The 18,007-nt window shown below is 57.9% G+C and overlaps 1 protein-coding gene across 1 annotated transcript in view; it reads right to left on the minus strand.

Moving 5' to 3' along the window:
- LOC102438598 (guanine nucleotide-binding protein G(o) subunit alpha-like) overlaps positions 1-17,868 on the minus strand; it is a 24,788-nt gene extending 6,920 nt beyond the window's left edge. Inside the window, exons 1-3 of the mRNA XM_023747509.1 lie at positions 17,782-17,868; positions 1,898-2,058; positions 754-882 (exon numbers count right to left, since the gene is read on the minus strand). Of these exons, the coding sequence (XP_023603277.1) occupies positions 754-882; positions 1,898-2,058; positions 17,782-17,868 (377 nt within the window). The remainder of the gene's footprint in view (positions 1-753; positions 883-1,897; positions 2,059-17,781) is intronic.
- Between the last annotated feature and the right edge of the window lie 139 nt (positions 17,869-18,007).

An 18,007-nucleotide genomic window follows, 5' to 3' on the forward strand; every position in this document is an offset into this window, starting at 1 on the left:
ACTGCGGTCTGTCCCACCCCCGGGCTGTGCTTGCACGCAGGGAGTCCAACACTTGCCCTCGCGTTTCCAGGGCCCTCCTAAGGGTGCGCCTCACCTGGCCAGGACACAGGCTTCTACCTGTGTCTCACCTGCTCCACCCGACACCCAGGAATCAGACCTATAGGCATGTGGGGGCAGGACAGGGGCTCCCAGGCCTCCGTGTGCGAGGTCACCCCAGGTGGCCATGCCACCTCCCGCCAGTGTCTGAGAAGTCCAGCCGCGCACCTCGGGCTCCCGTGCCGAGGCGCTCAGAACAGCTGTGTTCTGCTCTTGGGGAGAGCTTGCTCCTCCCAGGCCTCAGTTTCCCCAGATGTGCTGGGAGGTGGGTCAGCGGATCCCTAAGCCCCTCCAGCTGAGATTATCTGGGTCCTTGGGGTCCCACGGATATTGTCTGGGCTTACCCATGGCTCACCCCCACCCCTCCCCACAAGGTGTCCTGGAAGGTGACCCACCTTCTCCCCCCCCCTCAGAGGTCACCAGGGATGGGCTTCCCTCCCTGTGCCTCAGAGCCCCACTCCAGGACCCCTCTTCCAGGAAGCCCTCCTGCTGACCCCGCCCTGAACTTGGTGGGAAACAGACCTACAGACAGGTCCCTTCTCCTAGCTACCTGCCTGTCCCCACGCGAGAGCTCCAGAGGCAGGGCTGAGGCTGAGGGGTTGGCACTGCCCATGGCCCGGCGCCCTGGTTGGGGCTCGCAAGTCCCCCGGGCCTCACCTGAAGTGAAGGTTCTTGAATGTGAAGTGGGTTTCTACGATGCCGGTGGTTTTGACCCTGGTTCGGAGGATGTCCTGCTCGGTGGGCTGGTAGTCGCTGGCCCCGATCCGATCCAGGCTGTCCAGGTAGCTGGGGACGGCAACACACAGGGGACCATGGGGCAGGCTGTAGGCACAGCTCAGGGCTTTCTGGGCCACCCTCTTCCGAACCCGGTACCCCCCAGGGCCCCTTGAAGGCCACGGAGGGAATGATGGCACCACCTTGTCCAGGGCCAGGGGTGGGGGTGGGAGGGTGGCCGCACATCCTCGAAGAGCCTCTAATTCAGACCACGAGGGCCTCTGTGCACGGCTCCAGGGATGCTCAGACGAGACCAGACTCTCCAATGAGGCTAACGGGCTTATGATGCTGCTTGTCCTTGCTTCGTGACAAAGCGATAATGGCCAACACCTGGCCTCTGTTCTTCACGTGTGACCAAGTGGCATCTTTAATTTCCAAGCTAAATGTACTCTTCTACAGATTACAGAGCTGAGGGTCAATGAAGGTCAGCACCTTGCCCAGCCGGGAGCTGGGCCTTGAACCTGGACATCTGGCCCCAGAGTCCACACTCGAGTCTCTATAGTGTTTCCAAGAGGCCCCGAGCATCTGCCCACCCTGCTATACCTGCTGCGAGTTTACCCAGGGGTCCGTGGGAAGGGAGGGTCATAGGTCACAGAGGGGGCAGTGGCTGGCCTGCCTGGGACCAGGTCTTCCGCATCATGCCCCCCCACTTCTGGGGACAGACCAGGCCTTTGCACCCCACCTGCCCAAGCCGAGCACCTGGAAGGCTTTGGGGTCTGTAGGGGTTAGGTTTGAACCCAAAGCCAGAATGGGATCTGGGAAATCAGGACTGGGCTCCCCCAGGGCCAGCCAGGCATCCACTCCTGGTGCCTGGGGGCAGGAGCCGCACACAGCCCACGGGGGCGGATCCCCAAGTGTCTGGGGCAGGGACGTGGGTTGTGGGTGCACGTGGAGGGGCTGAGCTACAGCGGCCCTGGCCCTGGGCCCTGCTGGCTGTCCCAGCGGCTCTGACCTCAGCCCCACCCAAGCCCTGCCCTCCACGCGGTCCCTGCCCCACCGGCGGCCGCCCTCCTGCCCGGTCACTCACTATTTGGCAGAGTCGTTGAGTTGATACTCCCGAGAGCGGTTGAAGCACTCCTGGATCCCCGAGTCGCCCCAGAGGCGCACCATGGCGGACAGCAGCTCTGGAGAGAAGGGCTCGGTGTCCTCCATCCGACTCACCACGTCGCACACCATCTTGGCGTCGGCCTGCGAGGAGACATGGGTGGGGCTGTGAGGCTCGGTGGGGACAGGAAGTCTGGCCGGGCACCTGCCAGGGCACCAGGACAATGCTCAGCCCCAGGCCTGGTCAGGAGAAGCGGGCCACTATCTGAACACCTTCCCCTCCCCCCCACCCCATGCCTCTGGATATGGGCGCAGTCTGCTTTCCTAGGCCAGCCTTCGGGGACTCCCAGAGCTGGCACAGCTCCGGGGCTTCTGTGGGCAGGGCTCTATTCTACACCTTCCAATACCCCCAAGCAGCCCTGCTTTCATTCATTTTGAAGGCTGGCATTTTGCAAAGTTTTTTGGGGGGGAAATGTCAAATGTTTTTGGCTAACAATTTTCTACTTTTTGAAAAAAATATATTTTTATTGATTTCAGAGAGGAAGGGAGAGGGAGGGATAGAAATATCAATGATGAGAGAATCATTGATCAGCTGCCTCCTGCACGCCCCACACTGGGGATCCAGCCCACAATCCGGGCATGTGCCCTGACCGGGAATCGAACCGTGACTGCGCCCACAGGTGGTCAGTGCAGAGCTGGGACTCAGACCAGGAGCCTGACTCCAAGGCTGGCCTCTGTGATCAGACCCGCAGATGCTGGGGGTCGCCACCGACGACAGCACCTCGGACGGCAAACGATGCCAGGCGGAGGGGTCCACACCCAGGGTGACACGCATTACCAGAAAGATCCATGCTCCCCAGAGCCTCCGGAAATGACCTTTCAAATAAACGCCTTGTCTGGGGGCCGGCTTCTCGAGGAACCCAAAGCCGGACAAGGTGGCCACCTGAGCCCAGGCCCCGGGCAAACCCTGTCCACCGAGTCTGCACACGTTTCTCTGGGTGACGGGACCGCGCTCAGAGCACTCTCCGGACCCCAAAGCAGGGAGCCTGCTGCCTGCCTCGTGGCTGGAGGGCATGGTGAGACAGAGCCCCCGGAGGTGGCTGGGAGTGGGGTGCGCTAGGCCCTAACCTCATGGGCCCCCCAGAATCCGGGTCTAATTCCTGGGCACAACGGTTACTACTAGACGATGACTCTACTCTCAAGGCCTTTCAACCCTCTGCCTTCCGACCGCGCCAGAGGAGAGCCAGACTCCCGGCCCGTGGCCCGTGGCTCAGGAAGAGAGTGGGAGGGGCTGGCAATTCGCAGGTGTCCTCTGGGGAGGGAGAGACACAGAGGAAACGAGGTCAGCACCTGGGAGATGTGTGGCCCACAAAAGATTCTGTGCAAAAGGCATGTGGACTGAAGTCTTCTGAGGAGACTTCTAGAATCAAAAGCTCTTTCTACGCCAGGGCTGTCTGCTGCCGAAGGTCAGTGAGGAAGTCCTGGCAGCTGGGTCCCCTCTGTACACTTGCCCTGCCTGGGAAGGAAGCTGCTGCTGGCCCGGAGGCCGGCAGGCCAGGCCCACATGCTAGCCCAGAGCCAGGCCCCCAGCCCCCCGATCCCTGGGCCACCCTCCGCTGGCCTCCTGGCCTCCCAGGTTCCCAGGTTGGAGATGAGTTTCTTCAGCATCTGAGCGTCCCCGGGGCATCCACCTGGACATCCTGCCCCTGGGGCCTGGGCCCTGGGTGCCCTAGGCAGGCAGAGGCTTGGGGAGGCGGGGGAGGGGAGAGGGGGTGACGGGGTGGGGGTGCCTCCACCTGGGGCTAAAACCAGTGCCGAGGCCTATGAGTTAGGGGCCCACACGCTGCTGCTGCTGCTGCTGCTGCTGCTGCTGCTCCCAGGCGGCCGGGTGACCTGGGGAAGTCACCTGGGGAAGTCTCAGTCCTCTCCCGGCTCTCAGCGTGCCTGCCGTCTATGGAATGTGGAACGCAGCCGGTGGACCCGGCCAGACCTTCCCACACTTCCTCCTTCCGGCCTGCTGCCAAGGTTTCTGCCCGGTCTGTGAGAAGGGAGTCAGGGCCTGAGGGTGGGCAGGGCAGGTGACTTCCTGCTGGGTGAGGGACACACTCCAGTCTGAGCACCCAGAGCCTCGTGACACCTCGCAGGGAGGCTGTGCTCTATAATCGCCTCCACCCAGCCACCTTGGACTCACTCCTATGTTTGTCCCTCCGTGTGTGACCTGCCCGCCCTTCCCAGAGACGTGGTCACACCGGGACGTGGATGGGGCAAGTGGTGACCAGGGGATGCTGGCATCAGCCCAGCTGAGCCACTAGCCATGAGGGCCACACGCTTGCCATTCACTGCCCGGGACTCGGAGGTGCCCAGGTGTACGCATCGTCTAGACTGGGATGCCTAACGCCACCTATAACACTCAGGTCTTCAACCCACTTCCCTTCTTTTCAGGGCAACACGAACTTTTCAATAAACATCAGCAGCAAAGGGCGAACGTTTAATAAAGGGCCTTTGCCCTCCCGAGAGATGAGATGTCAAAAACGTGGGGAAGTGAATGGGAATGTTCACGCAGGTGACCCGGGTTCAAATCCTGGCTCTGCCGCCTTTTAGCCGCGCGACCTTGGTTGGACAGATCACTTAACCTCTCTGGGCCTCTGCTCTCGTTCGTTCCCACCTCCCAGGGTTGTCTGTGCCGTGGAGACGGGCTAAGGATGGGACGCAGCTTTGCAACACAAAGAGCCCTGCAAATGCTAGTTATTATGAGCAGAGATGAAGTCCCTCAGACACAAACAACAAGCTGAAGGAAATGGGCCTGCTTTGTACAGGACGCCAGGCAAGCATGATCCTCTTGATAACAATAATCACAGTAATTATAATAATAACCCCTTCCATTGGAGGAGCTGCTACGGGCCTTTCAGAGTTTTCCGTCCATCTCTAATCTTTTAGGTCAAGAGAAGTGTGAGAGCGTGAGTACGTGTACACACACACACACACACACACACACACACACACACACACACAAACACGCACACACTCCTCTGGTTGCAGGGGAAAGCCTCCATCCACCCCGCCCCGCCCTGTGCGCTGCAGTTGTCCTGGCTCCCACCAGGGGGCAGGAGCGCACAGGCCAAGGGGAGAGGGAGCCAGAGCTGGACAAGCAAAGCACCAGCAACCAGGCAGGGCAGGGCCCGTGGGCAGAGCTGCCTTCCTTGGCCTACAGACTGTTCCTCAAGGGGAAGCGGCAGAGAGACCCCGGCAGGCACAGCGATTCCAGCAGGTGGAGAATGGCAGTGGCGGGAGCAGGGAGCATCTGGGCATTTAGCAACTGCCAGACCCATGCCCCCCAGGCCGCGACATCTGTCTTTGTTAGTGGCAATGACTGGGGCACTGCAGGCATTTAGTGGTTGGAGATCAGGCTCTTTCTTCCCTTGGGCTCAGGGGTCTTAGTTGCAGCAAGCTGTCAGATCACAGGGTCTATGGGGCGAGGGGGGGAGGGGAGCTGGGGACCTCCTAGATCAGCGGTTCTCAACCTGTGGGTCGTCAATCTGGGAGTCGAACGACCCTTTCACAGGGGTCGCCTAAGACCATCGGAAAACACATATATAATTACATATTGTTTTTGTGATTAATCACTGTGTTTTAATTATGTTCTATTTGTCACAATGAAAATACATCCTGCATATCAGATATTTACATGACGATTCATCACAGTAGCAACATTACAGTGATGAAGTAGCCACGAAAATAATTTTATGGTTGGGGGTCACCACAACATGAGGAACTGTATTAAAGGGTCGCGGCATTAGGAAGGTTGAGAACCACTGTCCTAGATCTACCACTTGCCTTAGGGGAGGGAGCCTTCCTGGTTCTCCGGGAAGATCCTGCAGCAGAACCAAGGATTTGGTGCTGTTTCTCATCTTGTCTCCTTTCAAACCTGCCCGTCCTTCTCCATCCATCCATCCATCCATCCATCCATCCACATAGCCCATAGCCCGGTAACACCTAGCTAGGATGCATCTCTTTTGAACATCATGCATCTACCCACGTAGCCATCGGCTACCCTTGTTCTCACTTCCACACCCGCCCATCTCCTTACCTTCCTTCTGTCCTTCCCCGGCATCTGCCTATCCATTCATTATTCATGCGTGCACCACTTCTTTCCTTCCTCCCATCTCTAGCCACCCACCTATCCATCCACCCATGTACTCATTTACCCACTGCACACCCCCTATTGAGGGGGGTCTTGACCTTCAGAACGTTCATAGTGGTTGAGAAATGATGGCCCCCAATTGCCTGGACACAGATGAGGGGGAGCTGGGGGCTCTGGCCTGCTTAGGAGCTTTGTTGTCATGGTGACTCCTGGTCTCCTAGCTGCCACCTCCCCTGAAAAGGGAGCTGGAAGGTGAGCGCTCAGCCCCAAGGCCAGCAGGGCAGAGGGGAGGAAGGAGAGAGGGAGGGACCCACCACACCCCCTGGCTGTCCACCTGTCCCAGAAGCCCAGTGGCTGAGTGGACATTTGCCCTCCAGGGAGGCGGGCCGGACGACTGTTCCTGGGAACCCCGAAACCCAATCCCCCTGCCTTCTAGGCTGAAAGGTACTGGAGCTGCCTCCTCCCTGATCCTGGGAGGGAGGGAGCAGCCGCCTCCCAAGATGCCCTGTTTCTATAGCACCAGGGGGAGACCGGGTAGGAGGTGCCTGGGACAGCCCAGGCCAGAGCTCTGCCCCGTGAGTGCCCCCAAGAGGGCCCAGGCTGGACAAAAGCTCACTTTCCAAGGACAAGGCCACTGCCTCAATTAGCTGTCCTCCCAGGAGCGGCTCCACTGATCCCCTAAAAGGCACAGCAGGCTCTGAGGCTGCGCCCCCTGTGGCCCCCAGGCCTTTGCTCCAGCCCGACCCCATTGTGCCCGCGGCCACCACGGCCACCACGTCCTCGCCCCCCCCCCCCCCCCCCCCCATGCTGCTCCTTCCACTCCCTCTGCCCGGCCAGCAGCAGGCAGTGCCTTTGAAGCTGGGTCTTCTGTTCCAACTGCAAACTTTCCAACTGCTCAGAACCAAAATTAGAGAGGCCGCACACTCGCAATGTAAAATGCCACCCAGGTCTCCCCTTCCCCCAATGCCATCCTAATGAGATGGAGCCGGGCTTCATGTTTTCTGAATTGCAAGGTGATCTCTCTAGGACCTTTCCCTCCTTGTAGTTATTTGTATCCTCAGCAGAAGGTGGAGGGGACAACTTGAGGCGAATGTGGGGGTCTGCAGGCAGCTCAGCCCGCCGGCCATGGGGGCTGGCTGCCCCTGGCTCCGGAGGCCGAACACACACACACACACACACACACACACACACACACACACACACACACAGTGTAAGGGGATTTGGGAAGGCAGCGGTGAGGTCGGTTGGGGGTTCTCTCCTCCATTTCATTCAACACAACACGTTCTGGGCCTCTCTTCCTTGGGGAGCCTGGATGTGCCTGGCCAGCACCCCAACTTCCCTCCCCAGCCCACTGGCTAGGCAGGCCCTGCCCCCTTCCTCACTCAGGTCGGCATTGTCTCCCGGCCCAGACTGGTGGCTGAGCGCCAGGGGGGACCCCGAATGAACACCCCTGAATCACGACAGGGAGGTTTCCACTTCTCTTTCAAGGACTCTGACGGATGGTGGGGGGGAAAAGTCCCAACTGGGTACCGCCGAGTCTCTGACCCCCCTAAAGGCTTGCGGATCATCCCTTTCGACAAAGAGGGAGCAGGAGGCTGAGGACCGGTCCCCTCTGGCCTGCGGGGCATTTTGAATGTGCTGACCTGCACCCCCAACTCTGTCCTCCGTGACTAGGTCGGGGAAGGTCCCTGTCATGGGCTGGACTGTGTCCCCCCACAAATTCATATGCTGAAGCCCTAATCGCCAGGACCTCAGAATGTGGCTGTTATTTGGAGAGAGCGCGCCTTGAAAGAGGTAATTAAGTTAAAAGGAGGTCAGTGGGGTGGGCCCTAACCCACTCTGACTGGTGTTTTTATTAGAGATCAGGACACGGGCAGAGGGGAGACCACGTGAGGACAAGGGGAGCAGCCATCCACGAGGTGAGGAGACGGGCCTCAGAAGAAACTAACCCTGCGGAGACCCTGGTGTCGGACTCTGGCCTCCAGAACTGGGAGAAAATAAATTTCTGCTGCTCAAGCCCGCCCCTCCCCCCCCCCCCGCCCCTACCATAGCCCTTTGTTATGGCAGGCTTGTGAACCAATACATAATCCAGCTCCCAGATGGGCCTCTCCTTGCGACTGGGAATGGGGGTGGGGGTTCCCTCTCCATCATCTCAAACTCCTACCTCCCCTTGAACTTCATCCTGAGGCACCTTGCCCTCACTGGCCACCTGCCAGCTCCCCTGCTCCCTTTCCAGGCTTTGCACGTACGCGACAAGCTCATTTCCACCCCAGGGCCTTTGCACTGGCTCCTCTTGCCACCAAAACCCTTCGGGGGAGAGGCTCCTTATTTTTCCAGTCTCTGTTTACATACAACCCCTGAGAGAAAGCTTTCCCCAGCAGCACCCCTCCCCCAGCTAACCCAGGCGCCTCCTGTTCTCCCCACGCCAGCTTTCTTTTCTTTACTAGCACTTATTCCGAGGTGTAATTCGATGTTTGTTTCCTCGTCGGCGATTTCTCTCCCTTGGGGAGACTGTGAGCGCCATCAGGGCGGGTCACTCACACAAGCGCTGAGACTCCGCAGGTGAGAACAGCACCAGGAAACTGTCCCGGGGCCACAGAGCGACGGAGAGGAAGGCGTTGGCTCTGTCCCACGGAGGGAGCGGTGCCCTCCCTGGCGCCTACCCATGGCCGCCGCATGCTGACACAAGCACACGCGAGGAACACACGTGCAGGGCCGTCGGCGAAATTCTGGAACCGCGTCACGCACGTTCACGGGGGAGAAGGGCTTTGTTTTATGATCTAATTTCAAACCCCCCAATATTCCTTTCCAGAATTTGTCTGGTTTGGAGTGTCATCAATGAACATGGAAGAAAGGACGTGAGCTGCAGGAAAGCGGAGAAGGTCTGCCCTCATCACAAAAACAAGGAGCTTAGAAACTGACTTTTTAGCCCGACTCTGTAATTATGTCCACATGGGCTCTTTCTCCCCGCAGGGGGTAGGAGGAACCAGTCTTCTCCTAAAAAAAGACATTTTTATTGATTTCAGAGAGGAAAGGAGATAGAGAGAGAGAAACATCAATGATGAGAGAGAATCGTGGATCGGCTGCTTCCTGCACGCCCCCAGTGGGGATCGAATCCATGACCCGGGTTGTGCCCTGACTGGGAATGGAACCTCGGCTCCTGGTTCCTAGGCGAATGCTCAACCACTGAGCCACACTGGCCAGGCAGTCTTCTTGTTACAAATGATGGACATGAGAGCCAGCCCCTGCTGTTCAGTTCAGTGCATCTAATATAGCCCTTATTTGGAACAATAAAGAAAAAAAATTCTATTAATAGGAAATCAGTGTTTCCCCAGGCCCACTGAACAAATGGTGAGCGATGTCCCCAGGGTGCCGCTTGAAGAGGGACCAGTGACCCGTCTGCCTGCGGGGGGGGCGGGGGGGGGTGGAGACAGGGCCTGGGCAGCCCTGGGGACAAGACTGGCGTTTGGGGCAAGGACTGCAACAAGGAGTGAGGAGGACACAGGTGTCCAGCACGGTGGGCAAAGCCCCCAAGAATCAAGCGAGGGGGAGGCAGGGGGCTCGCTGAAATCCAGGTTGCTCCAGGATAAGGGAGGTACGGAGTGTGGCTGTTGCCACCTGCTACGTCAGGCTCCCTCTTGTATCAGACCCACCAACCGGCTGGGCACAGAGCAGGTGCGCAGGCAGCATTTGCTGAGTGAATGGATTTGGAAGGGAAAGAGCCAAAATGCACTGCGCCGGGGGTTAGAAGCCTAGGGTGCGGCGTAGGCGTGCTCGCCTCTGCGGCCTCCAGGGACCCGCCCTGCTGGGCGCTGTGACGTGAGGGCGCTGCCCTGGGGAGACCAGCGACACCAGCTGGCTTCAGCCTCTGACCAGCTGCAGCGGCTGCCCGGGGGCCCCGCTGCGCCCAGGAATCTCCGAGGCCGGGCCAGTGTGGTCACCCAGCCACCGCGATGCCGGGACAAGGGCGGGTGGTCCGTAGCGGCAGACGAGCCACAGCTGTGTCTCTCTTTGAACGTGCTCATCTCTGAGGTCGCTGTCAACCATCACACCTGGTGACGTTGCCACCAGCCTGCAGATGCTAAAACCTCCCACAGTCACGAGGGGCCCTCCTGCCCCAGAAGGGGAGGCTCTACCCAAGGCCTCGCCACCGAAGGTGCCGACTCAGGCTCTGCCTCCGCCAGGTGGGTCTTCCCGACCTTCCCCAGGTCAGGTCTGCGGAGAAAACGATGGCACCTGTACGCACCTTCAGCAAAGGGGGAGGGGCTTCGGGGGGCGCACCTGCCGAGCGAGCGTCTGCTCTGGGCAGGCTGTGCACCTGCCCCGCACCTGGCTCTCCCCTGCGTCCTACACTGGGCTCCGAATTGCACTAGTTCAGCGGTTCTCAACCTGTGGGTCGCGACCCCTTTGGCGGTCGAACGACCCTTTCACAGGGGCCGCCTAAGACCATCCTGCATATCAGATATTTACATGACGATTCATCACAGTAGCAACATGACAGTGATGAAGTAGCAACGAAAATAATTGTATGGTTGGGTCACAACATGAGGAACTGTATTTAAAGGGCCAGAAGGTTGAGAACCACTGCTCTAGTTGGTTGCCGAATGGGCTCCTGTGTGTCCGTCTTGAAAACCAGCCTGTGATCACTCTGTGTGGGGCAGCGGCTATGTCTTCACTAGGGCATCCCGCCCCAGCCAGGGCGGCGGGGGGAGGAGGGGTGGGCATGTGTGTGACACACCAGAGGCGGGGGAGGGGGGTGACATCACGTGAAACTGTCCAGAAGTAGCAGAATGAGTGGTCGAAGGCCACGTACAACTCCCGGTGCCCTTCTCCACTGCCCCCATGTGGACTGACCCGGGAGGTCCTGTCTCAGGCCGGGGGGTTCCAGAGGTGGTACCCCGATGGGTGTGTGCTGGGCGCTCCTCACAGCCTTCTTCCTATCCTCCCAGAAACGTTTTAGGTGGAATTATTTATAGACGGAAAAAAATGTTTTTCCATGATTCATTCAATGAACTCAAAAGCAGCTGTTTTTAATAATTTGGGACATGTCAGAAGAGGGAAATGTCAGGGCAAGCCATGAACATAAAGTTGAGGACACCGGTGGGGTGAGGACTCGACACACGGTGATGATATCAGTAACGGGGGTGCCAGGGCCCAGTGGTGGGAGGCTGGCGGGGCTGGCTGTGCCCGGGCCACCTCTGAGCAGCAGCCAGCATGTGACCCCGTCACCGCAGGGCAAGGCTGACCAGGGAAAGAAGGCTGACTTACCCCGAGTGTCATGGGAAGCCATGGAGGCCTAAAGGAGAGAGGAAAGGCCTGACCAACGTGGCTCAGTGCTTGAGCATCGACCTATGAACCAGGAGGTCACGGTTCGATTCCCAGTCAGGGCACATGCCCGGGTTGCAGGCTCGATCCTCAGTGTGGGGCGTGCAGGAGGCAGCCGATCCATGATTCTCTCTCATCATTGATGCTTCTATCTCTCTCTCCCTCTCCCTTCCTCTCTGAACTCAATAAAAATATATTTTAAAAAATAAAGGGGAGAAGAAATGACATTCTGTTTTTGAAGCTCGCCCTGGCTGCTGTGGGTGTGGGAGAGCGGAAGAGAGAGGGGCTCCAGGGCCCCCCCAGGAGGCTGGTGCGGGCAACAGGTGAGAGGCATTGGCGGTTTGGGATGGGAGGTCGGAGCCGGAAAGGCCCTGAGAAATAAGGCCACCTAAGCTCTCTCCAAGGTGGGCCGTCCTAGATTTTGGTCTTGGCTCTGCCACGAACTATCTGTGTAGCCTGTCCAAACCTTAGCACTCACATCTGATCAATAGTCCCCAATTCTTCCCGGTGCTGGGCTGTGAGCATTAGAGGAGGTGATATACGCAATACTGTCATGTCAGCACGTGCTGAGCCGCAATAGATGTCAGCTGTTCCCATGCCACACGGCTGGCCCCGGGTGAGCGGGCGTCCGGCGGCCACCCGTTTCCTGCCCCCGTTTAAGTCATCGGCCTGGCGTGACCACTCTCTGCCTCTTCTAGTTTACTTGGTAGCCTGCTTCTCTTCTCGACGCTGTCAGTTCTACGAGGCTCACTCCTCTCAGCGGCTTCCGCTAGCAGCTTCCATGCCTGGCACTCCCCATGCCCATTTGGTTAGTAATATTCTGATATAAACATAAATACAAACATAGATATAAATATGCCTCCCCCGCCCAGGCTTCCGTGATCAGAGGGAGGCTTTCCGAAATCATGCAGGGAGTTATTTGACATCCTGAGTCCATAGCTTATTGGAAAAAGTGATTCAGAGACGAGAAAGAGAGGAAAAAAGGAAGGGCTGGGAGAGACCCGGGAGGAAGGAGAGGCGGGCCTTTGTGGGTGGGAGGAGCTGACTGGGGAGGGTGCATGGTAAATGCTGGGCAAGAGCAGCTCCTCAGTCACGTGCCACGTCACACCAGGCCCTTCCTGAAAAGGCCTCCAGTGGAGAGAATTCGAAGCAGCTGATTGGGAGGAAGCAGGCCCAGGGCCCCACCTCCCCAGCGAGGATTTGCTCCCATTTCACCCTCCAGTAAGGAGCCAGCAAAGCTTTCTTTCTCCAGCACGGGGGGCTGCCCCTGGAGCATGAAAGTGAGTGTCCACCTGGGTTTTGGGCTCCGGGCCTTGCTGGGGCCGCTGACCTGCCTTTGGAGTCAGGCAGGCCTGGGGCCGGGTCCTGGCTCTGCCATCTGCCAGCTGTGTGCCCCAGGGCAAGTCACTCAACCTTTCTGAGCCTCGGTTTCCTCATCTGTAAAACGGGTACAATCCTATTCTTACCGAGCTCACAGGGATAAGGCAAGCTTTGCCAAGCTTCAGCCCTTTCTGTCCTGCTTTCGCGACCTCTGCCCAATCCGTGTAAGACCCCTGGCCTCATGCGTGTCATGTGTTTCTTTTATTTGACTCAGGAAATAATCCAACTCCCACCCTGGGTCTTGTTCCACTATCTGGGCCATCATGAGTTGGATGGGCTGCACGCTTGTTTCCTGGCTTCGGAGGAACATAAACACATCCCTCTCGTAAGGAAGAACATCCCCGAGGGTGACAGCAGCAGCACGGAGCCTGGCCTGCGTGTGCTCCACACGTGGGGAGCTGTTACTTCCCCGCTGTCATCGCTGTCACCCAGAAGGGCAGGAGGGCGGGAGTGACAGTGGAGTCTCTCCAGGCACCTGCTTCAGGAGCCCTCCCCCCGTGTGGGGCGCCAGTCCCCTTCCTGCCAAGGCCTGGACCCCAGCCTGGGTCCCTCCCTCCCCTCTCTTCGCACACCACCTCATGTTGGCACATAGGACAGAATCGTCCTGCACAAAGAGAACTTATTATTATTATTTTTTAATTATCTAGTTCTCCATAAAGGAGGGAATCCGCCGGGCCCAGCTCCGCTGCACACGTTTTCCCATCTTCACAACTCCCTCTCCTCCAACTTAGCAAAACCTGTCAGAAGGGGTACAGTACTCCACCCAGCATTGCCTGGTTACTTGACAATTCGGCCCAGATGGCCAACCCCGAATTTCCCAATGCAACTCCACCAGGAAGATGTAACTTTCATTAAAAAAAAGAATAGGAAACAACCCAAATTCAAAACTTATAAAAATGCTCACCTACAAAAACAAACACGCAAGCAAACAAGCTGATCAAACAAAGCGGGTGTGAGTATCGGGGCCTCTGTTCGCAGAGGAAACGGGCTTGGGTAGGACTGGTAAGTCCCAGGCCCAAGTCCAAGCCCTGGGCCCTGGCAGCTGGGGCCCAGCAGGTTAGGGGGAGAGGTGACAGGCACCTGAGGGGCTCTGGTCTTTTGACCCCTTGATCCTTGACCTCCGCAGATGTATGTCTGTTCCCTGGGCAGGGGCTGGGGGCAGCCGGAGCCCAGTCCACTGCTGAAGCTGCTCCCGCGCGACCAGGGATCCACCCCAGCAGCCCTGTCTGTGCGGCGCCCTTGAATGCAGCCTTGTCCGCTGGCTGGAGCTCAGCTCCGCATGGGAAACGCACGCTCCGCCTGCAAAGCCGAAGGCCTCTGTTTAGCTGAGCTTAATTCCCCAGCCCCTCACCCTGGCAACGGGTCTTTGGGGGATTTACACCTCATGCATCACAACAGGGGAGCAGCCATTCAGCAAGTTGGTTGCAGCGGCGGGGAGAGGGGGGAACCCCACAACACAAAATCAATGTGCCTCCCCCCCACCAAGAGCACAGCCACAAAACCAAACAGGATCAACAATAAAAATTTCCCACAAGTCCATTGGGCCTTGGCCGACAATCAACAACCAAACAGGAATTCAAACTTAATCAAACGTTCATGTCTTCCTTGTAAAGCTCAGGAAATTAGTAATTGGTTTTATAATTGAATTTTCTGATCACGTATCAAAGGAATGGGTCCTGCCAAAGGCCAAGGCATGGCCTGCCTCCTGCAAGGACGGCCAAGGCAGCTCTGAAGGTCGGGGAGGGGCGCTGACGGCTGGGGCTGAGGACAGAGCCCGGCATTTCTAACCAGAGGCGCCAGCGACAGCAGAGCCTGCCCTGGCCAAGGGGTCGCCCCCAAACACTCACCCCAGGAGCCCTGTGTTTCCGATTCCTTTAGCAATGGTGGCCGAGGCACGCAGGGGGAAGATGGGGAGGCAGGAGGCAGGGAGACCGTGTGGGTAGGGAGTGAGGAGGCCCGTGGGGCAGGGTCTGGGCAGAGACTGGGAAGCCATAGGGGCCAAAGCCATTCTGCAAAGGAAGAGGGACACAGGAGAGGCAGGAGGAGTCCCAGGTGTTTGCCCTGAGCTACTTTGAGGAAGGAGGATTTTCAACATAAAGAAGGAAGGTAGAAGAATTGCTCTGTGCGGCCTGGTTCCGCACGGGTTGGGGCTGGGGCGCTGACGGGCCTGGGCACCCAGGGTGCTAACAGGTCCAGCTCAGCTTTTGGGAGCCCTCGCTCGCTGCTAACAGTCATTTCATTTAGTCTTCACAGCAGCCCACGGAGATGGTCATTTTGGTCCCCATTTTACAAACCAGAAATGAGAGATGCAGGGGGCAGAGGTGCAGGGGCTGCCCACCCGTGAGCCGTGGAGCTGGGACTTGGACCCAGGATGGTCAGATCCCAGAGTCCAGAAGCTCAACCCCGAGGGCAACACAACCTCTCTCCCTGCAGAGAGAAACATCGCACGGCCCAAGGGAAATAACGAGAAAGGGTTCCCCACATGCAGAGATGGAAGCTTGAGAGCCAACCAATCGACATTCATTTGTTCACCAGCTTAAAAACGACCCTGGTAAAGGCGAGCCATAGACTGGAGAAGATATTCACAACACGTGTATGTCAAAGAATGTGTATCCAGGATTATCTCAAAAAACCACCTCTCACAACTCATTAGTAAGAAGGCAAACAACCCATTAAAGAGAAAGAATAAAAGATGTGAGCAGATACTTTACAAGAGAAGACAGACATGGCCAAAAGGCACGTTCAAAACTTACTACATATCACTAGTCATTGGGGGAGTGCAAATTCGAAGCACGATGGAGTATCTCTCCATGCGAACGGGAAAAGGACAATTCCACACGTCGAAGACAGCGTGGGACAGCAGGGGCTCTCACACATTCTAAAGAGTACAACCACGTGCCCAAGCCGGTTTGGCTCAGTGGATAGAGCATCGGCCTGTGCACTGAAGGGTCCCGGGTTTGAATCCAGTCAAGGGCACATGCCTACGTTGTGGGCGTGATCCCCAGTAGGGGGTGTGCAGGATGCAGCCGATCAATGATTCTCTCTCATCACTGATGTTTCTATCTCTCTCTCCCTCTCACTGAAATAAAAATATATTTTTTAAAAAAAGAAAAGAAACAACCACTTTGGAATGCAGTTTGGAAGTTTCTCATGAAGTTAACGCACCCTTACCATATGACCTAGCAGTTCCACTCCTGGGTATCTATCAAGAGAAGTAAACATGCATACCCACACAAAAACCTGCGTGTCAGAGTCTAGCGGTATTATTATTCTTCACATCGACCCCTGGAATGACCCCTTAGATGCCCATCGACAGACGACTAGACAAACAAAGGGTTTATACTTGGGGTGAGCCTGAAGCTTGGTCATAAAGAAGTACCAAGGTGTAATGGAGAGAGACAGCAGCAGAATCCGCAGCTGGGCAGAGGACCTGGGAGGGGCAGAGTTTGTCGGCATCCAGACCCCTCCAGTCTGGGGTTTTGAAGGGGGAGGAGAGCAGCCCCTAATTCTGCAAGCCTGGTCCCGCGGCTGTTTGGGGCTTGACCAGGGCGGGGAGAGCACTAAACGGCCTGCGGATATTCGGATATCCGGTAGCAGCATCCCTCACCACTCGGCTCGGAGCTCCAGGTGTCCTGGTGGTGCCATGGGACACCTGCCTACGCGCTTGGGGTGTGGGGTGAGGATCAATGAAATGTGTGCCTAATGTTTGAGACAGTGCCCAGAGGCACCCCTGCTACCACACCTCCACCCTCAGCCTGTTCCGGGGGCTCTGCCATCGCATTCTCATCAAGCAAACAGCTCCTGAAATCCACCTTCCCCCTCCCCACCACGCAGGGAACCTTCCAGATTGATCAGAACGAAACTGGCAGCTTCACATGGCCGGTCATCTCCCCCAGCCGCCCTGAGATAGGGTGACCCTTGACACAGACGCAGCTACCATAGCACCTGACAGTGTTTTTCTGCCCGATTTGGTGGCTTCACCCCCACGGCTCATGGTCTCTGGGTGCCGGTCCTCACTGGTGCTCCCGTGGGGCTGGGATGGTGCCCATGGCCACATGGGGGTGGAGGACTGTCTCTAGTGGGGGGGCCTGCCGGCTGTGGGAACACCAACTCCCCCCTCTAGAGAAGTCAGTCTTCAAGGGGCACACAGGCCCTGCCTTTGAAATTCGGGTTTTTTTTTATTTTTTAAATTTTTTAATATTTTTATTGATTTCAGAGAGGAAGGGAGAGGGAGAGATAGAAACATCAATGATGAGAGAGAATCATGGATCGGCTGCCTCCTGCACGCCCCACACTGGGGATCGAGCCCGCAACCCTGGCATGTGCCCCGACCGGGAATCAAACCACGACCTCCTGGTTCATAGGTCGATGCTCAACCACGGAGCCACGCCGGCCTGGCTTTTTTCCTTTTCGATACAAAGGAAGAGCCTTGTGCTTGGTCATCACCTAAACTTAGCAATTAAGTTCTGCCAGGAGAATCGACAGGACGTTTGTTTTGGAATCGATGGAACTGAAGTGGTGGGGGCGGGTGGAGGGGAGAGCGTAGAAGCCTGGTTCCTCTGTAGGACCCTGGGGGACGAGGGACTTGGCTGCGGCCGCACAGCAGAGGGAGCTGGGCTGGGCCTGGAGCCAGCTTCTCTGTGAAGGGCCCTGTTCCTCTGCTACCCAGCTGAGGCCTGGCACTCCTCGGGTTCAGGGGCCCTCACCTGACCAAGACCCCGCCCCTCGGTGCTCAGTCTCCGGCTCCTGCCCGTCCAGTGTGAGTCACAGCGAGGAAAGACTGGCCCCCACGGCCTTTCTCCCCACCAGGCTGTGCGGCTGCTGCGATAGGCCGGGCGGGCTGCTTTCCCACCTCCCACTTTTCCAAGAGAAAGCGGCCTCGTTCAGAAGGGCAGGCCGGAGTCTCCTCCTCCCACCACCCAGCTCAGAATCTACAGGGACTTGGGGTCCAAGCCTGTGCCCCGGCTCGCTCCCGGCACGCTCCGGATGGTGGCGACGAAGCCGTCTCTCCACCCACTCACCCGTGGCTGGCGAGCCCCAGGAGCCGGGGAGGGGGCAGACGAAACCTCCACCAGGGCAGACGAGGCCTTCACTGCTGTCAGCATCATGGCCTCATCTGCCCACAGGCCAGGTGGCCACACTGTGGCATCAGATCCCACGGCCGCTTCCCGGGACGCATCGGCCACGTGCTATGCACAGAGCTCAGGGCCCGGGCCCAGCTGTGGCGCCCAGTGCCTTTCCTGGGGG

The sequence above is a fragment of the Myotis lucifugus genome, unplaced genomic scaffold (genome assembly GCF_000147115.1).
Source record: "Myotis lucifugus unplaced genomic scaffold, Myoluc2.0 scaffold_895, whole genome shotgun sequence".
Taxonomy (NCBI): Eukaryota; Metazoa; Chordata; class Mammalia; order Chiroptera; family Vespertilionidae; genus Myotis; species Myotis lucifugus.